At 40.2% G+C, this 24,130-nt stretch overlaps 1 protein-coding gene across 4 annotated transcripts in view; it reads left to right on the top strand.

The window, feature by feature from the left end:
- The window catches only part of TRIM24 (tripartite motif containing 24), a 96,427-nt gene extending 73,318 nt beyond the window's left edge, over positions 1-23,109 (top strand). For all 4 annotated transcript variants that reach the window (XM_047763040.1, XM_047763037.1, XM_047763038.1 and 1 more), the window contains 10 exons: positions 2,807-2,980; positions 8,308-8,481; positions 10,502-10,637; positions 12,318-12,390; positions 13,589-13,757; positions 15,818-16,146; positions 17,102-17,234; positions 19,243-19,317; positions 21,398-21,547; positions 22,361-23,109. In XM_047763040.1, the coding sequence (XP_047618996.1) occupies positions 2,807-2,980; positions 8,308-8,481; positions 10,502-10,637; positions 12,318-12,390; positions 13,589-13,757; positions 15,818-16,146; positions 17,102-17,234; positions 19,243-19,317; positions 21,398-21,547; positions 22,361-22,570 (1,623 nt within the window). In that variant the 3' untranslated portion in view covers positions 22,571-23,109. The remainder of the gene's footprint in view (positions 1-2,806; positions 2,981-8,307; positions 8,482-10,501; positions 10,638-12,317; positions 12,391-13,588; positions 13,758-15,817; positions 16,147-17,101; positions 17,235-19,242; positions 19,318-21,397; positions 21,548-22,360) is intronic.
- Positions 23,110-24,130: the final 1,021 nt, after the last annotated feature.

Genomic DNA, 24,130 nt, shown 5'->3' with positions numbered 1-24,130 from the left:
GCTTGTCAAATCCAGGAGAATATTAGTGTGATCAGTTGATCATTCCTCTCGAACTTTGTTTTAACCCAGGTTTTTAAAGGAAGTAAATAACAAGCAATTTGACAGGTCTTTGGTGAGTGTTCCATGGGAAAATAATTGTATGCTTTAGATACCAGGAATCAACTGGCAGACTTGAGATTTTGTTAAGAACATTGAGGAATAATTTTGTCACTATCTCTGCAGACTGCAGAGTGACATATTGCAGATAAACTGCAGAGAGCAAAAATTGTTCTGAAGATAAATGTGAAGAGGAAAAGAGAGAAAATAATTACTTGTGGAGTATCTAGTGCTAAGCATCTGTATGATTAATACTTAAGTGTGTGAGAGATGGTAAAGTGATTTTTATTTAACACTTTATTAATCTGAAATAGAATAAATCCATCATTTGTATTAATTCCCTTTTCACTAAGAGGTGAAGAAGTGAGGCAGTAAATAGATACTGTATGTGACCTGGTCACATTCTCATAGATAGTTCTTTAAAACAATGACAAAACAGACCTGGATTGAGCCTTTAGCTTGCTTATCTCGGATATTTGCTTTTGCTGTGTAAGATATATATAAAATGTACAATCTTTATTATTATACAGCCTAGTTTTCCCACTTATAAATAGAGTTGACCCTTGAACAGTACAGGGTTTAAGGGTGCTAACCCTCCATACAGTTGAAAATCTACATGTAGGAGTTCCCATTGTGGCCCGGTGGGTTAAAAACACAGTATTGTGTCTATGAAAATGTGGGCTTGATCCCAGCCTTAGAAAAAGAAAAGAGAGAAAATCCACGTGTAACTTAGAGTTGGCTCTGCCTGTCCACTGTTTTGCATCTGAGGATTCAACCAGCCAAGGATTATGGGGTACGAAGTATTTACCATTGGGAAATATCATTGTCTGAGTGGACCCATGAGGTTCAAACCCCGAGTTGTTCAAGAGTCAGCTGTAAAGTAATTTTCTCATCTTTGGGTCGTTAGCCCACACACTGCTCTTTTTCTTTCTCCTCTAATGGCTCTCGGACCCTCTCATCTCTCATTTTGACTTCCCTCTGCCTGATTACTTCTCTACATGTTCCATTCATCAATTTTCTCTCTTCTATAAACTTTTACACTGCCCTGCCCACCTGTGTTCTTAGTTTTCTAACAGTTTATTCGCATATACTTGTGGGAAAATAGCAGTCTATAAGCAGGAGTGTATGTGTGCTTCATTGTGGGTATGCTCACATCTGTCCATTGAACACAGGTAAACTTAAAAGACTCCTTCAGGCTTATACATTTTCTCTATTTTTCTCTAATATTTTGATATTCTTCACCCACATAATTTCCTTTGTTCTTGAAATAGTGTTTAAATCTACTCTTCACTAGGTATAGAACCAATTGCTGGCCACTCTTAAAAGTTACTGAGGGTGAACCCAGTGCCAGCGAGTTTGCAGTTGACCCAGAAGGGGAGTAAATTCCAAAAATGGGAGAAGGAAAAGAAAAAAAAAGAGGGCAGGGCTGTGCTTTTTGCTGTCTGCCCTCACAGTGTCAAAGTTGAAGGTGTTAGTACTTCAGCCTTATAAATTCCACATTTGTTGGTCTCCTTTCGAATGTGGGCTTTGACAGTTCCCTGTCTGAAAAGTTCTAACCCTGTTATCCAGTGAGATAGCCCGAAAATTAGTATTTACCTTGAGTAAGTTGCCAGCCTTAGAGAGAATTGGATAGTTAAGATGAGACTGTCGTGTGAGGTTACTTTTTTCCTAGAACACTGGTCTCAATTTCTAGGACTGGCATTTTGTGAACAAACTAGGCTCGCCTTCCCAGCCCGTAATCACCCCATTTGAAGGGTTTCCTTTGAAAATCTGTTTTCTTTGTGCGCAAAACTCTTCCTCCGAGCTGTAATTAGTACCCCTGGCTAAGTCCCAGAACACGTTTTGGTAATGAAATGGCAAGACTGGTTTTGAATTAAAGCCTCAGCACTGCCTTTTATGAGCTATGCTTTTTTTCAAGTTATCCAAGCCTTTTAATGTTAGTGTTCTGATTTGTAAAATGAGGGGAGGGTAATAATGAGATAACACATGTAACACAGGCTGATCTCCATGCCTGGCATACACTTGGATCTGAAGGAGATCTAAAATTCAGTAGGTTTTAAATGTTATTAATATAATCTGTTTTCATTATTAATGTTTTGCTTAGAGTGCAGACCTTGGAGCTAGCGTACTTGAGTTCAAATCTTAGCTGCATTCCTTCCTGTCTTTGTTAGTCTTGGACAAGTTATTTAAATTCTCTGCAGTTTTTTTTTTCCTACAAAACAGAGAGAATTCCTACCTCAGAGGATTGCTGTAAAGATTAAATAAGTTAACACATGTAAAGCACTTAAAATGGTACCTAACATGTAATAACTACTCCATAAACGCTGGAAATTGTTATTCTGCTACCGTGTTACTTTACGAGGTTTGCAGAGGGCAGTTCTTTGCAAAAGATTATAATCAGGGACTTAGAACAATACCAAAGACAAGCTTTTCGTACTTGCCAGTGTGGCCTAGATCTAGTTGTGGTGTAACCTACTTAAAGTTGGAAAATTCTCTCTTAAGGCTCTTTCCTAATGAAACTTCTTTTTTTTTTAAATTGCTTGTACACATTCTGGAAGGCTGTCCCCCCCGCCCCCCATGCACTTGTTGTAATGTTCATAAATGATTCACCTGTGACAGAGTTGCTATTGTTCTATAAAAGTTGAGTTCTCTGTAATTTTTCTTTCAGGAGATGATTGTCACTGAATTGGTTTCATTTCTTTTTTTACAGCAACCCCCTCCACGTTTGATAAATTTTCAGAATCACAGCCCCAAATCCAATGGACCAGTTCTTCCTCCTCATCCTCAACAGCTAAGATACCCTCCAAACCAGAATATGCCCCGACAAGCCATAAAGCCCAACCCCCTGCAGATGGCGTTCTTGGCGCAGCAAGCCATAAAACAGGTACGTAGGCGGCCTTCCCCTCAGCTGCTTGTTCTGCTTCTCTACGTCCAGATCACATCGAATTTATGAATAGATCATTGATTGTGGAGGAAGACAAAAACTTGTTAAAATAAACATGAGTTACAAAAGTTTATTATAGGTCATCCTGTAGAGACAAAGCTAAGAGAAATTGTCTTTTTTAACTGAAGTACGGTTGATTTGCAGTGTTGTGTTAGTTTCTAGTGTCATTAAAGTGATTGTTATATATATACTTTTTTTTTCTTTTTTATTACTCAAATGAATTTATCACATCCGTAGTTGTATAATGATCATAACAATCTGATTTCACAGGATTTCCATCCCACAACCCAGGCACATCCCCCCAGCCCACAAATTGTCTCCTCCAGAAACCATAAGTTTTTCAATGTCTGTGAGTCAGCATCTGTTCTGCAAAGAAGTCAGTCTGTCCTTTTTTCAGATTCCACATGTCAGTGAAAGCATTGGATGTTGGTGTCTCATTGTACGGCTGACTTCACTTAGCATGATAGTTTCTAGGTCCATCCATGTTGCAAAAAATGCTGGTATTTCATTCTTTTTAATGGCTGAGTAATATTCCATTGCGTGTATGTACCACATCTTCTGGATCCACTCCTCTGTCCATGGACATTTAAGTTGTTTCCATGTCTTGGCTATTGTAAATAGTGCTGCAATGAACATTGGAGTACATGCGTCTTTGCGAGTCGTGGTTTTCTCTGGATAGATGCCCAGGAGTGGGATTGCTGGATCCAATGGTAGTTCTATGTTTCGTTTTCTGAGGCATCTCCATACTGCTTTCCACAGTGGTTGCACCAATTGACAATCCCACCAACAGTGTACTAGGGTTCCTTTTTCTCCACACCCTCTCCAGCACTTCTTGTTTGTAGACTTTGGGATGCTGGCCATTCTGGCTGGTGTAAGGTGGTACCTCATCGTGGTTTTGATTTGCATTTCTCTAATAATGAGTGACGCTGAACATCTTTTCATGTGTTTCTCGGCCATCTGTATGTCTTCTTTGGAGAACTGTCTGTTTAGATCTTCTGCCCATTTTTTGATGGGGTTGTTTGTTTTTTTGGTATGGAGCTGCAGAAGTTGTTTATAAATTTTGGAGAGGAATCCCTTGTCAGTCAATTCACTTGCAAAGATTTTCTCCCATTCTGTGGGTTGTCTTTTTGTGTTATTTAGGGTTTCCTTTGCTGTGCAGAAACTTTGAAGTTTGATTAGGTCCCATTTGTTTATTTTTATTTTTATTGGCAATACTCTGAGAGGTGGATCTGAGAAGATGTTGCTGTCGCTTATGTCAGAGAATGTTTGGCCTATGTTTTCTATATATACTCTTTTTCATACTCTTTTCCATTGTGGTTCGCTACGGATACTGAATATAGTTCCCTGTGCTGCACAGTAGGACTTTGTTGTTTATCCATTATATATATAACAGTTTGCATCTGCTAATCCCAAACTCCCAATCCAACCCTCCTGCATCCCCACCGCCCCCCACTCCTACCCTCCTACCCACTGCCTCTGTGCCCCCTCCCCAGCAACCACAAGTCTGTTCTCTGTGTACGTGAGTCTACTTCTGTTTTATAGATAACTTCATTTGTGTCGTATTTTGTTTTTGTTTTTTTTTGTCTTTTTGCCATTTCTCAAGCCGCTCTCGCGGCATATGGAGGTTCCCAGGCTAGGGGTCGAAGCGGAGCTGCAGCCACCGGCCTACACCAGAGCCACAGCAACACGGGATCCGAGCCTTGACTGCGACCTACAGCACACCTCCCAGCAACACCGGATCCTTAACCCACTGAGCGAGGCCAGTGGTCGACCTGCGGGTCATCAAGGTTCCTAGTTGGATTCGTTAACCACTGAGCCACGATGGGAACTCCTTCCTAATAATTTTATTCTTTATGCTGTACAAGTTCAGTCTTAAATCTCATTTGCCCCAACTAAAATGAGTGAGTACCTTGCAGAGTTGTGCTGAGACCTAGTGCTAGTTTATATGAAAGCACTTGACACCTTCTGGGTACGCAAATGTTTACCTACCTCTTCCCTGTGTAGTATTTTTAATGGTAGACACACTGTAAAAGATGTTTCCCAGTCCGAGTTATGTTGTGGCCCAGCAGGTTAAGAATCCAGCTTTTTCGCTGTAGCAGCTTAGGTCGTGGCTGTGGGCAGGTTCAGCCTCTGGCCCTGTGGCTTCCATATGCCATAGGTTCTGCGAAAAATAGACTTGAGTACTGTTTCCTTGTCAAAACTCTAAACATCAATGAATAAAGGAACAAACTATGAGAAAATAGAGTGGGGGATTTAAGTGGCAGAGTAACGTGGAAATGCTTCTTAGGCATTAAGAAAATGCAGTAATCTGGGGAGTTCCCGTCGTGGCGCAGTGGTTAACAAATCTGGCTGGGAACCATGAGGCTGCGGGTTCGATCCCTGCCCTTGCTCAGTGGGTTAACGATCCGGCGTTGCCGTGAGCTGTGGTGTAGGTTGCAGACGTGGCTCGGATCCCACGTTGCTGTGGCTCTGGCGTAGGCCGGTGGCTACAGCTCCAATTCAACCCCTAGCCTGGGAACCTCCATATGCCGCGGGAGCGGCCCAAGAAATAGCAGCAACAACAACAACAACAATAGCAACAACAACAAAAGACAAAAAAAAAAAGAAAATGCAGTAATCTGGAGTTCTTGCTGTGTTGCCATGGGGTTAGGGATCTGGCTTGGCTCTGTGGGGTTCCATCCCCAGCCTGGATCCAGGGTTAAGGATCTGGCATTGTCGCAGCTATGGCCTAGGTTGCAGATGTGGCTCAGAGTCTGTCCCTGGCGCGAGGTGGGAGGGGGGGATGCGGGATGCAGTAATCTACATATGATCTTTTTGAGTATATTATTTCGATTTTTGTGAGGTTTTTTTTTTGTTGTTTTAATCTCATACACATAGAAAAAACTGGAAAGATACATCAGCTGTAACCGATTATTCTGGGGAGGGAAGGAGAAAGAGAGCGACAGAGACAGGAGAATGGCTGGATATGTGGAGGGGTAGGTGGTAAAAATGACATTCATATTCACAGGGTTTTTTACATAGTGGAGCATATGAATTAGATTTCTCAAAGTTAGAATATTTAGAATATTTCCGACACTGTCGCTTGGTATTGTGTACTCCAAATGTTAGGTGATAAAGTATTTGGGAATTTTTTTCCCCTGCACAGTCTTGAGATACATCTTAGTTGGTTTTTTCCCCTCAGTAGTTTGTTTTATTTTATTTTTTTGCTTTTTAGGGCCACACCCACAGCATATGTAGGTTCCCAGGCTAGGGGTCAAATGGAGCTGTAGCCGTGGGTCTACACCACAGCAATGCCATATCTGAGCCACATCTGCATCCTGCACCACAGCTCACAACAATGCCGGATCCTTAACCCATTGAGTGAGGCCAGGGATCAAACCCATGACCTCATGGTTCCTAGTTGGATTCGTTTCCGCTGCGTCACAACAGGCACTCCTCCCCTCGTATTTTATTACGAAAATTTTCAAACATAGTAAAGTGGAAAAGCTTTACGGGGTCAGATTGCTCTTATTTGCCTTCTCACTTACTATCCATATACCCATGTATCCACCCATCCATCAATTAAACCTTCTTCTCTTTTGCTATTACTTTACGTAAATTGTAGACAGCAGCTTTCCTTGACTATCTACTTTAGCTTCCTAGTCTTATCCTGCCGTGTTGATCTCAGCCTCTAACATAATGACAAAGTCCCCTCAGATGTTCGACGATGCTTACTTACCTGTTCACGTATGAGAAGTGAGTGTCAAACAAACCAACCAGCCAACCTGAAAGCCAGGGTTCGAGGCTAATGTTTGATGGCTGAGGTCTTGCTCCTGTATGAGGGCTGCGAGATGTGTTTGTGAGGGTTACTTATTGTCACCGTCTTCAGGTAGTGGTCTGATTGCCAAAAGATCCTTCCATTAAGGAGTTCAGTCATGGCTCAGTGTTTAACGAACCTGACTAGTATCCATGAGGACCTGGGTTCGATCCCTGGCCTCACTCAGTAGGTTAAGCATCTGGCATTGCTGTGAGGTGTAGTGTAGGTCCCAGGTGAGGCTTGGATCCTGCGTCGCTATGGCTGTGGCCTAGGCTGGCAGCTGTAGCTCTAGTTCAACCCCTCGCCTAGGAACCTCCATATTCCTGGGTGCATCCTCCCAAAACGCAAAAGACAAAAAAAAAAAAAGATCCTTCCATTTTATGGCTTAAATGATGGACCTGACTACTCGTTGAAGACGCTGGGGAAGGGAGATTGGTAGCAGGCCAGAGACAGGAGTGGGCAGGCAGTCAGCATTCAGTCTTTTTTCTTTTCTTTTTTTTTTAATTTTTATTGTGTATGCTGTCTTAATTTTCATTGTCGGTGCAATACTTCTGCCTTCAACTGACCCTGGTGCCCTTACCTATCCCAGAGAATAAACTTCCAGCCTTCTTCTCTGGAGGTGAAGAAAGTCCTTATTATCTTGACGTAGCTACAAGGAAAGTAGGAAAGGAACATGAGATTTAATCCTTCTTAAGCAGATTCTCAATAGATTATCCTTTTCTTAGCCCCAGTTTTACTTCTTATGCTTCTAATTCCCAAGCTCTTAGAGCTGTATTTTGTTTTTCTTGTTTTCCCCGCTGCCAACTTAGGTTTCTGCTTTGTCAAATTGACTATGACTAATTCGTTACTTTTTGTGCATTTGCTCCAGCTTCCAAAATGAGTTTTCCGTCTTCTCCTATTTCTTTGTCTTTATGGTTCAGTGCCTATTTAAAGCAATGTCTTCAACTGTCACTTTAAGTTTCACATGTGTTAGGTAAAGAGAGAAGAAAATTTGTGTTTTCAATCCTCCATCTTAATCTTGAAGTTGCTGTGTATGTGTTGTTCATATTTATTTTCCACTATGTATAAGATTTAGTACGTAGGGGTTCCCTGGTAGTTCAGTGGGTTAAGGATCTGGCACTATCACTGCTGCGCCATAAGTTCAGTCCCTGGCTAGGGAACTTTTGCATGCCACAGGCATGGCTAAAAATAGCGTACTGTGGTTCTTTGGTCTATACTAACTGCTGTCTTCTGGTAAAAATCAGTGTTTTTTATTTTTTATTTTTGGACAGGATTAATGGAAATTATATATACCTGTTTTCTCTACCCTTCCCATTTAAAATGACAATTGAAATCAAATAGCAGAGTGTATCTTTTACTTTTGGTGTGTCAAAAATGTGTCTTTTACTTTGTGTCAGAAACGGGGATTAGACATTTTATGTCATAGGCCTACTGATAGCGAACTTTTCTCTTTCCCTTCTTGCTTCTGCAGTGGCAGATCAGCAGTGGGCAGGCCACCCCCTCGACTGCCAACAGCACGTCCTCTACTCCTTCCAGCCCCACCATCACTAGTGCAGCCGGATACGATGGCAAGGCTTTTGGCTCACCTATGATTGATCTGAGCTCACCAGTGGGGGGTCCCTATAATCTTCCTTCTCTTCCAGATGTAAGTACATTCTTATACTAAGAATCTGTTTTGAAAATTTTACGGGAACTTTACTTTGGTAAAAGTCATGGCTTTGTTGGATTGTAGGTTGAATATGTTTGTTTTTAGAAGTTATTTTTATCCTCAACGTAGGGAAAAATAAAACGACTAGTATTAACACTTGAACATACTGCAGAATGTCTTCCAGGGAACTGGACTGAATGTGTTTGTAAATGAATGGTCGTGGTGAGGGGTTGTGGGAGCTGACCTGGGAAAGGGGAGGAAGGAGGCCTGGGAGGAGACCTGATGCAGAGAGGGAAGCTAACATGTAAGACGTATCGAAGAGATGGAGGGACGTTTAGTAATAGAAATGCAAACACTTTCTGCTAGATTATACTGAACCCTGCAAAATCACCTCTGATTTACTCTCTAGACTCTGTCAGGATGACTTTTCAAAAAATCTTTTCAAAGGCTGAATGTATAACATTCTATAAACAGATCCGTATACATAAGTTGATACTTGATTTAATCTCATTCGGTAAGCTCGGGTAATCATGCATACAGACATTCAAAACTTTAATAAATCTTATGAAATTTTGAAAAAATTAAAAAATTTTATTATTTAGTTTGTTTTTCAAGGTACAGAGATCAACTGATATTTCCTAAAAGTTGCATCGTTACCCTTACCAGAGTTACTTCATTTATTCAATAATCGTGTATACTTTAAATGGATAGAGTGCATGTATTTTTCACGGATAGGTGATAGGAGAACTTCTGTCTCATTCCTGTAGTTTTTGTTTTAGCTTTTAGGATTACTCCATAATGTAAGTAACTTTTCTTAGGTTAAGATCTAACCAATCCAGTCATTCTAGTACTTTTTACACTTTCTGAAAAGTATTGGCCAAGGTATTGCCCAAAGAATATTAAAAGTAAATAACTCCTCCACCAACTGAAAGAGGCACCCGGAGGAAATAATTGTGGTCCTCAGGTCAGATGGTTCTCCAGCCTTCCTCACCTGGGATTCCTCCTGTGAACCACAGAATAAAGCAACTGTTTTGGGAGTGCCCGTTGTGGCTCAGTGGTTAACGAACCCGACTAGTATCCATGAGGACAAGGGTTTGATCCCTGGCCTTGCTCAGTGGGGTTAAGGATCTGGCATGGCTGCGAGCTGTGGTGTAGATCACAGACATGGCTCGGATCCCATGTGGCTGTGTCTGTGGTGTAGGCCGGCAGCTGTAGCTCCAATTCGACCCCTAGCCTGGGAACTTCATATGCTGCAGGTACAGCCCTAAAACGCCCCCCCCCGCCCCAAATAAATAAAGTATTAAAGTTTTTTATTCAGTAGAAATTTATCAGTGTTTTATCCAGCATGCAATTAGGAATGAGGTGTTACATTACAGTAGGTATCCATAAGGGATCAAGTAATGTATTTAAGTGAATTCAGTCTTTTGGAAATGGGTTATATATGCACTTGGCTCATCTACCTACTGCATAGTTCCTCAGAGTGTAGGCCCAGGACTCGGGGATCCCTACAACCTTTCCAGAGGTTCCCCAGGGTCCACTCTGTGTAAGACCAGATTTCCTTCATATTCTTCAGTCAAAACCACGCATCTCAGTAGATTGAGTACAGAAGCAGATACAGGAATCCATGTGGCTCTTACTAAGCCAGACAGTAAAGAAATTTACAAAATGCGAAATCGTGCTACTCTTCTCACCAAGGTGTTTTTAAATTGGAACCTTTGTTTTTAATTTTAATTTTTAAGGGTGTGAGTAGCACACAATACTGCTTTCTCCTGGCTTATAACTTCTGAAATAGTATGACCTCCGTATATTTAGTATATTTACCAAGTTGAAGTACTAAGACGTGTGAAAGCTTTTTTTCAGGATTGTTTATGGGGAAATTATGCATCAGACCCGCTCAGGATATTTACATATTTTATTATTTTTAATCATAATTTAACTATTGAAGTTTTCTTACAAATTTAAGGTAGCTTTTAATTTGTAAAGTGAGATGCTATGAAATAATTTATTTTTTTATAAGATTGACTGTTCAAGTACAATCATGCTGGACAACATAGTGAGGAAGGATGCTGGTATAGACCATGGCCAGCCCAGACCACCCTCCAACAGGACCGTCCAGTCACCAAATTCATCAGTGCCATCTCCAGGCCTTGCAGGTAAAGTGGACCTCTTTTGATTTTACTAGTGTTTATTTCAGTTTTTACTTATCATAAGGAAAAAAAATCAGGACTTCCCATGGTGGCTCAGTGCTAACGAACTTGACTGGTAACCGTGAGGGTTCGGGTTCCACCCCTCATCTCGATAAGTGAGTTAAGGATCCAGCGTTGCAGTGAGCTGTGGTGTAGATCCCAGGTGCAGCTCAGATCCTGAGTTGCTGTGGCTGTGATGTAGGCCAGCAGCCACAGCTCCACTTCGATCCCTGGCCTGGGAACGTTCATATGCTTTGGTTGTGGTCCTAAAATGACCAAAAAAAAAAAAAAATCATCCTCCATTCACACTCCCACCCCTGCTCTTTTTTTGGTTAGATGCTTAAAATGGGTCTGAGTTTGGGTTACTGTTTAAAATTAGCACACTTTCAAAGTGGGAAGCAAAGATTAAGCCTCAGTACATTTTCAGTTCAACAAAACTTAGAGGCATTATAGCCCTCATAGAAGGAAATTAGTATTATACTTTTTCTTCTTGATAAATTGCCTGTTGTTATCCTCTCTTTCTGTATGGAATTTGCTTAGACTCAAAATTTACCAGTGACCATCACTCTTGGTGGTTTGTTTGGTATTTAATTGTGTTTAAGAATCTTTAACACAACTCTCCTCCAGGAGAGAAGCACTCTGGCTAATGCTTCTCCCGGAGACCTTTGCAAATTAGATGTCTTAGACCAAATAAGGAAAGAAGAGAATTTCTCCAGCCAGCCCAGCCACACAGGCATCATAAAGCAGCTGTGGAATTTTAAAGGAGAAATTTATTTAGAATACATCAACAAAGTCAAAGGAAATGATTGACAAAATGTGGCAGAGAAACTACTCAATCGTGTTATAAGTTCATACAAATAAATAAGGAAAGTATTTGCTGTTGCCAAAGCACCTGAGTAGATAATTCCCTAAAAAGGAAATACACACAGCCAGTAAAACAGGAGGAAGAGACCAGGCGGTTCCGCCTCACTACCAGTCATTGTAAAGTCAAATGACTTCATTTCTATTAAATAGGCAAAATTTTAAATACCAAAAATACTCATTGATGAGATGTAAACTCCTCCGGTACATACTGTTGGGAGTGTAACTTGGCAAGACTTTTCTGGAAACCATTTCGGCATTATTCCTAAAGCCTGCATTTTTCCAGTTCAGGTTCTGTGTCAGGCGCTGGAATATTTGTTTCACTGTCTCCCATTAACTAGCCTCTGTGTGGCTTGCTTTCTTGGCCTGCTTTGGTATCAGCCCCTACCACCTCCTTCCTGTGCTGTGTAGCTTTCCTGTCGGTCGTGTCCTCACTCGGCCCCTGCTCTGGCTGCTCTGGCATTCAGCAGTGCTGGGAGACCTTTCTGATCGTCGCCCCTGGCAGCGAAGTATGGACAACTGCTCCTCCTTCTAATAACTGGTCGAGACCAGGGGTGCTGCTAAACCTTCCACGGGGCACACGCAGCCCCCCATCGGAGAAGTATTGAGCCTGAGATGTCGGTAGTGTTGAGGTTGAACAGCCCTGCTCGTTTAAGGGCACTTAGGCTCCCTACTGTTTTACGTCCTTTCATTATGTTTGCAGTTTCAGTGCAGTACTGAGAACATTCAGTAGGAATTCCATAGTTGATGAATTTGTTTGATGAAGCTGTATGATTTCCTCCTCAGGACCTGTTACCATGACAGGTGTACACCCACCAATACGTTCACCGAGTGCCTCCAGTGTTGGGAGCCGAGGAAGGTAAATTGACTTATTCGCGAGTCCACACAGTCTGTAACCAGTCTTCTCTTGCCAGTGCTCAAGTAATGGGTTAAGGAACGGACAGTTTTATCTGTGAAGATACAGAAACCCTTGTGTGTGTTGACAATGAGAAAATATGTTTGGTGTTAGCGTAACAGCAAGGAAAAAACAAATGAGTATGTGTAATACACTGCAACGTGTAGAAACATCCACAAATGAAAACTTCGGGAAAACACATAATAATCTTAGGCTAAAAGACAAAAAAAAAAAAAAAGGAGTTCCCGTCGTGGCGCAGTGGTTAACGAATCCGACTAGGAACCATGAGGTTTCGGGTTCGGTCCCTGCCCTTGCTCAGTGGGTTAAGGATCCGGTGTTGCCATGAGCTATGGTGTAGGTTGAAGACGCGGCTCGGATCCTGCGTTGCTGTGGCTCTGGCATAGGCTGGCAGCTACAGCTCCGATTTGACCCCTAGCCTGGGAACCTCCATATGCCGCAGGAGCGGCCTAAAGAAATAGCAAAAAGACAGAAAAAAAAAAATCTTAGGCTAACTTTGGTGTTGCGACTTTTCTAATGACCGAACATCGATTTTGTTTTATAATAAATTCATTGCAGTTGTTGAAATGTTATTTTAACTCACTGCTTCACATATCCACTCATAGACTGAACCTGATTCTTATTTTCTAACCATAGGAAGGAAGCATATGCTAGGGGGGAAAGTTTGCCTTTAATCTTGTGAGAACATAGTAGCCATCTGTAAAAGGCTTTTGTCTCACTGGCTTTTTTAAAATAGTTGAACACCAATAAATTATGTCTCTAGTTAATTCTCTTCACACTTTGTGACAGTAAATCTTTAACGTGAGCTAGAAATCTCTGTCACTGACCCGCAAAGGAAACTGGAAAACCTAAAAAAAAAAAAAAAAGATGCTCATTCTAAGATCTGCCCAATTTTAGAGCCTCAGGATATTGAAGTCAGTTTTCCTTTAACATAGGTTTTATATAAATTTATTTAAATATCTTTCCAGGTATATAATGTAACTGTTTATTTAGATAGGTTAATAGAACATCTTTTATACATTAATTAAACTGTTTTGCATACAGGAGATGCATTATCAATTCTGTGTCACTTATTGCTAATGTAAGGTAGTTATTATTCTTAGATTTTTTTTTTCTTAGTCTTTCTTTTTTCTTATACTTACAGCTCTGGCTCTTCCAGCAAACCAACAGGAGCTGATTCTACACACAAAGTCCCAGTGGTCATGTTGGAGCCAATCCGAATAAAACAAGAAAACAGTGGACCACCTGAAAATTATGATTTTCCTGTTGTTATAGTGAAGCAAGAATCAGATGAAGAATCTAGGCCTCAAAATGTAATTATATTATGATTGCAATACTATTTCTCTTTGAGGGGTAGGATGAGAGGAACTTTTAAATAGCTCATAGGAAATAAAAAGCAAGGAAATAGTCTGAAGGTTGCAGAATTTGAGGAAATCTCTCAGTAAATTAAAACAAAAACATGGATGGAAAACAGAAGATTCTAAAAGCCTCCAGAGGAAAAAACATCTTATTTAATGGATTAGACATCGTAATGTCACCACATCCTCAGCACACACTCAAAGCTGGAAGACAGTAGAGAAATAGCAGAATTGAGAGGACAGGTATTTTGTAGCCAGGATTCTGTACCCAGGCAAATTATCAATTATGTGTAAAGATTAAATATTTTTAGACATGCATGGAGAGTCTCAAAATTTTAATTCCATGCACTAATTCTCTGGAAGATACTTGAGGATATGCTTCATCAAAAATGAAGTAAACCAAGAAAGAGGAAGCCATAGGATCCCACAAATGGCATCTAATACAGAAGAAAGGCAGAGACGGGGTAGCGAGTCCCCAGCACAGTAGCTCCGCCAGGACCCCCCTGTAGAAGGAGGATGGAAGACTCTGCCAGGGCTGTGTTTCAGGGGAGAATAATGTTTTGACAATATTGAGAAGCAGCTTAAAGCCCTGTTGGAGACGGAATGACTTCAAGATAGACATCTAGAAAGAGAGATAAGTGGATGATTGACTCATAAGAAAAACAAAAAGATGAAAAAGGAAGTGCAGTAACCATACATTTTGTGGTTATGCAATAAACAGTATGTATATGTAGTCATCATGATGTGAACAAATACCTGAATACAAATTTACCTAAAAATTAATATAATCAGTATATAACCTAAACATGCATTTTGACCAAAATTGATTTTTCGGAATACTTAACCAGTACAGAAGTGTTATTGACCAGTGGGAATTGATGCTGGCTATAAACAATTAAACTGGCACCCACCAACAAAGGAAACCAGTGCTTAATGAAACTGTTAAGAGGATGTTATGAATGGGTGTATGAGTGTGGGTAAGGAGGGTGTGGAGAGCCAGGAAGGAAGAAATGTAATCTCCCATTCTAGGGGAAATATGTATATTTAAAGCTGAAAATATATTTCGAATTGAAAGCCTGAGAATTACAATATAACCCTATATAACCCTGTTATTTAGAAATATAGAAGTAATTAGCAGAAGAAAAAGCTAAATAATTTGGAAATAATTGCCTCTAAGGAATGATGTCATATACCTATGCTTTTAACTAAATCTCCATTTATTACTTCAGATTTTAAAACTATTTAAAGAGATAATAGATGCTGTTATTAATTTGGAGTTTTCACCATCCTAGGTTCATTAATGGCTCTTAGAGGAGTGAAATTACTTCTAAGGGTTTAAAGCAGTATACCTTTTTATTTTATTTTACTTTATTTTATTTTATTTATTTATTTATTTATTTATTTATTTATTTATTTATGTCTTTTTAGGACTGCACCCAAGGCATATGGAGGTTCTCGGGCTAGGGGTCCCATCGGAGCTGTAGCCACTGGCCTGTGCCACAGCCCCAGCAACACCAGATCCGAGCCACGTCTGCAACCTACACCACAGCTCGAGGCAACACTGGATCCTTTTCCCATTGAGCCAGGATAGGAATTCCACCTTTTAATGAATGACAAAAAAATTTACAATAGGCATGTTTTGTGTTTAGATAATTGGAATTAACAGCTATTATAAGGCATATTTACAGCTCATGTGAATGACTTCTGTACTACCCCCCTATTCTTGCACTTCTTAACCATCAGGAGATCCAAAGGTTTTTCGTCTGTGTTTTCCATACCTCCTCACTGTTGCTGATCTGTTTTGAAGATATTTTTCAGTAGCGGCCCCTGTCTGTACCATTAGGGACAGTTAGCCGTAAGCATGTTCTGGTCTCATGCAGAGTCACACATTGCTTTGAACGAGCCAGGGGCTCAGGAGTGAGCGGTCTGCTGTCCAGAACCGTAGTCATGCTCAGAAAACATGAGCGTGCCCGTTTCAGAAATGCACACACGGGTGTTCCCTCTTGCCTTTGCAGACCAACTATCCAAGAAGCATACTTACGTCCCTGCTCTTGAATAGCAGTCAGAGCTCTGCTTCTGAGGAGTCTGTGCTAAGATCAGACGCCCCTGATAGCACTGGAGATCAACCTGGGCTTCACCAGGAAACTTCCTCCACTGGCAAGTCAGAGTGGCTGGATGCCTCCCAGAAGTCCCCCCTTCACGTTGGAGAGACAAGGAAAGAGGACGACCCCAATGAGGACTGGTGTGCAGTGTGTCAGAACGGAGGGGAGCTCCTGTGCTGTGAGAAGTGTCCCAAAGTGTTCCACCTGTCTTGTCACGTGCCCACGCTGGCAAATTTTCCCAGGTAAGAGAGCTCTTGCTTCTCTTTCTTCCGTACCTTCTCTCACTATAATAACCACAATAAAGTTTTGATGAGCAGTGTAACATAAAAACCCTGTTAAAAAAAAAAAAAAAGCAAGTCTACGTGGCATAAATTCATACTCCAAAATTTTTCAACATACAGTTTCCCATCCCCAGTACTTCTCTCAAAAACCTACTCTGTTTTGACAAGAAAAAACAACAAAAACAAAAACTGGCCCTTTAAAGGGGGTTACATTACCATAGAGAACAATGGTCCTTATGCACAGCAACTGCCATAGTTGAGTGCATGCCAGGCATTGAGCTGTGTAATTATATCCTTGTGGTTTGTTTTTGTTTTTTTTTGTTCCTTTCTTTTTTTTTTTTTTAAATGGCTGCTCTTGCAGCATATGGAACTTCCTGGGCCAGGGACCGAATCCGAGCCGCAGCTGTGACCTCCACCACCGCCGTCAGATTCGTAACCTACTGCACCACCGCGGGACTCCACAGATAGACCCTGTGACATGAAGAAGAGCCACTGGGTTGACCTTTTAGTTCTTTCAAGGCTGCACTTTTAAGAATTTAAGTTATAATTTCAAAGTTGTGACAGTCGAACCAAGAGGGCTTCTTTTTCTTGGAAAAAGAACATGTCACTTGTGCCTCACATCCCCCATAGGTTAATGTGTGTGTTCACTTGTGTTGTTTATACTTCGTGTATGAGTTTCATGCCTCCTTAACTAGACTAACATTTACCACTTCAGCTCTTGTGTTGTGCCTCTGCTGTTAAGCTCTCAGCATGGTGCTGTGTACATCGTGTGTATGTGGTAAATCCTCAGGGCTTAAAATTTATGCCAAACAAGTAGTAGTGTATCGCGGATGCCGTGGAGGAGGTGGGATTAGGGAGAAGGTGAAGACAGAAATGATGCATTAAGAACTCAGTCAAATGCTTTATCTCCCAACAGTGGAGAGTGGATTTGCACGTTCTGCCGAGACTTATCCAAACCAGAAGTTGAGTATGATTGTGATGCTCCCAGTCACAACTCAGAAAAAAAGAAAACTGAAGGCCTTGTTAAACTAACACCCATAGATAAAAGGGTAAGTTTCCAGCCCAGACTATTAAACAGTCATTTTGGTTAGATGCACCATTGTAATTCAGATGTGCTTTCATCAAAGAAGTGTACCTTCAGTCAGATTTTATACTGACTTCTTTTTTCTTTAGTCCTTTCTTCTCTCTCTCTCACACACACACACACACACACACACACAAAAGAATCTTAAGTAGTGGCAGATTGTAACTTTTTAAATTAAAATCACAGTGCTATATATACATTTTCTAGAAGCATAAAATACTATAATTGAACAGGGTACTTCATGTGGTCTGGACTTTTTTTTTTTTTATTTTTATTTTTTGCCTTTTTGTTGTTGTTGTTGTTGTTATTGTTGTTGTTGTTGGTATTTCTTGGGCCGCTCCCGCGGCATATGGAGGTTCCCAGGCTAGGGGTTGAATTGGAGCCGTAGCCACCAGCCTACGCCAGAGCCACAGCAACGCAGGATCCGAGCCGTGCCTGCAACCTACACCACAGCTCGCGGCAACGCCGGATCATTAACCCACTGAGCAAGGGCAGGGACCGAACCCGCAACCTCATGGTTCCTAGTCGGATTCGTTATCCACTGTGCCACGACGGGAACTCCATGGTCTGGACTTTAAAGTTTAGTCCACCTTCAGTAAATTTTGGTTTTATTTTCTGCTACAGTTATATTTTCTTCCTCAAAATTTGTTAAGAATTGGCACCACAGAGTTCCCGTTGTGGCTCAGCGGTTAGTACACCTGACTGTTATCCATGAAGATGCAGGTTTGATCCCTGGCCTCACTCAGTGGGTTAAGGATCCGGTGTTACCGTGAGCTGTGGTGTAGGTCGCACATGCGGCTTGGATCCCAAATTGCTGTGGCTCTGGCGTGGTCCGGTGGCTATAGCTCCAATTGGACCCCTAGTCTGGGAATCTCCGTATGCCGAGGGTATGGCCATAAAAGACTAAAGAATTGGCACCAAATAGTGGCCTTTTCTGTTTACTTTTCTTGGAAATGGGAAAATTCTTTCACCAAGTGGTACTAGGCTTACACCTCTAAGCCAGCGAATATGTTTAATTTAGGTAACATTTAAAGGTACAGTTATGATGACAACTGCTTTATCACTAAAGAAGCTCCTTTGCTCAGTTACTAAGTAGAACAATCAGTATGAAAGTTGTCGTGCAGGAGAGGGCTGAAACGTGCACTACCACTGCTACCCTGCTTACTCGGGTAAACTGAGAAGCAGTGAAGTCAGAGCGTGCGTGATAGAACCATCCGCCTTCGGAGAGGGGCCTTAGGACCCAACACACCGTGGAAAGGGCTCCAGCTCTGGATGGTCTTCTTTTATTGACTGCTAATAATTCAATACACAAATTGGAGAGATGCATGGAAATTTATTTTTGAGGAACTTAAAGGTTTCTAGTGATAACTGCTTTTGTTCTATAATTATAGGGACTGCTCTCATGTTTTCACATACACCCCAGAATATTAAATAGTACACTACAAGGAATGATTGGAAAAGACATCAAAGGGAGTTTTCATTGTGGCAGTGGGTCATGAACCCAACTTAGTATCCATAAGGATGTGGGTTCGATCCGTGGCCTCTCTCAGTGGCTTCAGGATCTGCTGCTGCCATGGGCTGTGGTGTAGGCCAGTCATTGCAGCTCGATTCATCCCCTAGCTCAGGAATTTCCATATGCTGCAGGCACAGCCCTAAAAAGCAAAAAAATAATAAATAAACAGAAAGACAAAAAAAGTGAAATTGATAATAATTCAAATAACAAGTTTAATTCCACTAAAATCACATAATGAAATAGGATGTTATGAAAATTCACTAACCAAAGGAAAATAGGTATAAGGCCTCCATAAAAAAGGAGAAGACACCACAGCTCCAAGTATCAGTATTTTTCTTATATTCATCTGGTTTTAATTTTTATTCAGGTATTTTGACCTGTAACAACAAAAATTTAGTCGTGACTTCATTATCTCATTGTATTTTCATTTTCTTTCTTTCTTTCTTTTTTTTTTGCTTAGAAGTGTGAACGTCTGCTTCTGTTTCTTTACTGCCATGAAATGAGCCTGGCTTTTCAAGACCCAGTTCCTCTAACTGTAAGTATTAATGTCATTTTGTGCATTTTTGCACAGTGGGGTGATTTTTCTGAAATTTGATTTGAAAATCTAGTTTCTGTTTCAGTAGTAAGTTTCTTACATTAATCCAAACTGTAAAGCTTATTAATAGATACTGAATGCTTTGATCTTAAATACATTTTAATGTTAACAAAGTGGCTCAAAACTTCGTTTTTCATATAATCTTTCTTTTCATCTCATGTATTTTACGTGCTATTCTCTGGGATGCTTTCTATCAATTGTTTCTGTCTCAGGAGATTTACATACATATCCTAAGCTGTTGGGAAAAAAAACTTTGTATTTCAGATAAAGATCCCCCGCCTCAAAGTTCTCTGTACACATTTGAGTTTATAGGTCCAAACTTCAAGCAATAAGTAGACTTTTAACAGTAGAAGAAGAGAGGTGTATTTGTGTGTGTGTGTATGTGTTTACCATTGACTTCAAAAGGCTTCGTAGTTGAAGTTTGATGTGACTTTAATGTATAGTCTCATAATGGTGCTAGTAAGGGCCTGCTACTCAAAATGTATTGTTCTATTCTCTGATGTCTGAAATTCCTTTTAAAAATTAATAGATGTATTGTACAGTTCAATAAATTTTAAAAATTTTATGCAAAATTAAAATTTCTTGAAAACAAGTTTTGAGAACTTGAGATGGGAAAAATCAATACAGTTAACTCTTAATTAGAACAGTGAGGAGGTTGGGGCACCAGCTCTGCATGATTAGAAAGCGGCATGTAACCTTGCATCCGGGCCTTTCCGTTTGCAGAATCAGCCCACCATGGATCAGGTAGTGCTATAGTGTGAGTTTAGTGAAAAAACATCAATGCATACATGTGCCTGCAGAGTTCGAGGCTCCACTGTAAGTCGTTTTTAGGGGGGAGGGCCTGTTGTACTCAATAGAGGCAGGGCAAAAGTAGGTCAGTAAAACTTTATTCACTTAAAAATTTAACCTAAGGTTTGGCGCTTTTTATGGTGTTAGCTTACAGTTAACATTTGGTATTAATAATAGCAACAGCAAAATGGCCCCCTTTTTTCTTAATATATATCATCTCAGTCTATACATCATCCTGTGGGACTGGTGGAATTAGTCCTATTGGAAATATGAAGGAACAATTTCAGTGACATGAAGTAACTCATTAAGTCGTACCCTATTGAGTAGCAGAGCTGGGGTTCAGAAAGCTCACTTGCTGAACACTTGGAACAAGAACATGTCAAATCTTACTAGAAGTAATGCTTTTTCTACTGATTGCTTTTTGTTTAATAATGATGAATAATAAAAGAGGGAAATGCGGTAAGTTTTTTTCATTAGAAATAACTCATAGGAGTTCCCGTCGTGGCGCAGTGGATAACGAATCCGACTAGGAACCATGAGGTTGCGGGTTCAGTCCCTGCCCTTGCTCAGTGGGTTAACGATTCGGCGTTGCTGTGAGCTGTGGTGTAGGTCGCAGACGCGGCTCGGATCCTGCGTTGCTGTGGCTCTGGCTTAGGCTGGCGGCTACAGCTCCAATTAGACCCCTAGCCTGGGAATTTCCATGTGCCACGGGAGCGGCCCAAGAAATGGCAAAAAGACAAAAAAAATAAATAAATAAAAAGAAATAACTCATAAAAAATTTGGGTGGGGTTTTCGGGGTTGTTGTTTTGGTTTTTTGTTTTGTTTTGGTTTCTTTTTTCTTTTTGGGCTTTTTACAGCCACACCCATGACATAGGGAAGTTCCCAGGCCGGGGGTCAGAGCTGTAGCTGCCAGCGACAATCACACCACCACCAAATCCTTATCTCACTGAGTGAGGCTGCATCCTTGTGGATACTAGTTGGGTTCATTACCGCTGAGGCACCATGGGAACTCCTGGGGAGAATTTTTGATGAAAGCGACACAAAACATTTATCAGTGTGTGGAAGCCTGTAGGCATTTGTAAATTTTGTTGAATAGATTGCCTTATCAATGACAAAATAGAACAGAGAAAAGCAGTGAGAAAAATAAGAACTTTATGCTACTTCTTATAGAATTTATTTAGGACCAGGTAGAATTTAGTTATTTATTACAGCATCTCATTTCTTTTGAAAGGTGCCTGATTATTATAAAATAATTAAAAACCCAATGGACTTGTCAACCATCAAGAAAAGACTACAGGAAGATTATTCCATGTATACAAAGCCTGAAGATTTTGTAGCTGATTTTAGATTGATCTTTCAAAACTGTGCCGAATTCAATGAGGTGAGAAGGAAGAATAATAATAGCAATGTGAGAGTAACACTAAACCAAATAGCTTATCAGCAACCAAGATCAAGATACCATCATTGGTAGTGTATTATTTCCAAAGTTTAAGTCTGTCAGGGAGTGAAAGAGGCAATTAGGAAGATTTTATCCACATGTATATTCGAAGGTTTATTATGTGGTGAAGGGAAATGCGAATTACAGCTGACAGCTTGAAACCAGCTTAGAAAATACTGGTATCTAAACCAAAAGTATTCTTTGTCATTCTCATTATCACCTTTATTTCTTGAAATATGGCACTTTCAAACTTTAGTCTTTGTGATGTTGATATTGAAATGTGGAATAAGTTCTTAAGAATTTTCCCCAAAACTTTGTCATCAGTCAGTTTATCAGTCAGACTTACAGCCTTTTGCTGATTTTTTTTTGGGGGGGGGGTGAGGGGGTTGGTTCTGTGTGTTAGTCTCTCATTCCAGAGTTCCACATTTCATTTGATCTGTTCTAAAAAATACCTGTTACTTGATTCTGTGATGATGGTGTCTCTTTGATCTCTCTTTGGTAATCTACGACTACCACCCCCTCATAGAATAATCCAGATGAGTCAAGGCCTTTTATTTACTTTTTATCTGATCTTCTCTAGACTTTCTAGCTCCTGTCATTTACTTTATAGCAATACTGTACATACACATTTTCCCCAAAACACTCCACTGGCATTTGTAGTCTTGAGTTAAAAGGGAACAAAAATGGGAGAAATCTACTACTTTTATTGATTATCTACAGATTTTTCTAAATAATATTTTTGCTTTTATTCAACAGCCTGATTCAGAAGTAGCCAATGCTGGTATAAAACTTGAAAGCTATTTTGAAGAACTTCTGAAGAACCTTTATCCGGAGAAAAAGTTTCCCAAGCTAGAATTCAGGAATGAATCAGAAGATAATAAATTTAGTGACGACTCAGATGATGACTTTGTACAGCCCCGGAAGAAACGCCTCAAAAGCATAGAAGAACGCCAGTTGCTTAAATAAGCAGCACCACTGGCCCATGCTGGTTTTTAGATTTTTGTCAGTAATTTAACGTCATTACCAAGAAGAGTTTGTGACCACTCTTTAAGTTTTTGATGTTTGCTAGACTTGATTTTCTTAATAACCCATTTCTTTTAACCTTACAAGAACAAAGAAGAGGAAGGAAGGAAAAGGGAAGAAAGAAGCATCAGCAACAAAAGACATTTTCCCCACGTATTGGATTTCAAACTGCAGTCTGGAGCGATAGCTATTCTAGAAAGGAAATAGACGTTGTATGAACTCTAAATTGAAAGTTTAATGGCTTGGATGTGTGCATTAACCCATTTTTAGAAAGTACCACTACCCATTAATTATGGACCAACCCATGAGTTAGGTGTACTGTACTTGAGAGCAGTACTCCATGAATGTGAGTGGTAAGAAAGAGTTCTATCCTAGAATGCCCACTGGTGCAACGAAAAAGTAGATTAGATGCTACTAAGAAGCACCTGATAGTATATCATGTAAGATGGCAACTGTATTAAAAAAAAAAGCAGGAAAACGAATGTTTGATTTTTGTTTTTGTTTTTTTCTTGTCTCTAGAGGTGTTTGGTATAGCAGGTTTTCAAGGCCATTTTTCATACATTTCTAAGTCTTACCTTCTTCCGCTGTGGAAGTAAGTGTACTTGTTTGGTTTTGCTCTGTGTCTGTGTGGTTTGTTGTTTGCCTTTAAACTGTGCAGGTGACCCTTTTATAATAAGACTCAATTGTTTGCAGTATGGCTTTTAGTGGAACTTCTCAGAATTTGAAATACAGCAGTGTATGCCATATGCGATGTCAGGATTCTTCAACTTAAACCCTGTTGGGCATTAAATATAAATTCCCCTGAAAGGGAATAGTTTTTGTGGTTTTCATCTGTCTTCATAATTCCGGATGAAAGTGTGTTGTAGAATTTGGGGCCAGGCAATCGGAAAGAATTAGAGTGAAAAATTTTTTTCAGAAGCATTTATTTCCTATTTTTCAGAGTCAAACTGTCAAATTGAGTCTTTGATCTAACTTAATTCTGGGTTTCATTTTCGTTCTCTTGATAGAGATACAAAAGACCTGTCTTCTGAGGGCAAGTATATTCTTAATGGGTCAGAGCTACTTTAACATTCATTCATTGCCTTCTCTTGTTAATGTCAAAGAAGGAGGTGAGATTAAGATAGAAGAAAATTTTGTGCCACGTGCTAATCTAACATGTGACAGTAATATTTACATGTGGACTTCTTTGTTTGCCAAAGTAAACCTCTATTTATAAAACAGTAATGGAGGAAATTTTTCTCTCGGCTGATAGAATTAAAATAGAGCTGACTTTGAAGAATTTTTACCCTTTGGATCATGTCATCTCTCATGAATTCAACCTAGAGGACTTGCTTTTACCCACATAGCATCATTCCTAAAATAGACATTTGAAAGTATTCTGTGGCTAAGTCATTGGGTTTTCAGATACTGCTAGAGATAAAATGAGAAACTAACTTCTTGGCAGTAGACTTAGGTTTAGTCCACAATGTATCCATCATGTATTAAATGCTTAAAACGTCTTAA

Source organism: Phacochoerus africanus, chromosome 16, assembly GCF_016906955.1.
Source record: "Phacochoerus africanus isolate WHEZ1 chromosome 16, ROS_Pafr_v1, whole genome shotgun sequence".
NCBI classification, from domain to species: domain Eukaryota; kingdom Metazoa; phylum Chordata; class Mammalia; order Artiodactyla; family Suidae; genus Phacochoerus; species Phacochoerus africanus.
The sequence above is the reverse complement of the archived record's forward strand: the minus strand, read 5'-3'. Positions and strand labels throughout refer to the sequence as shown.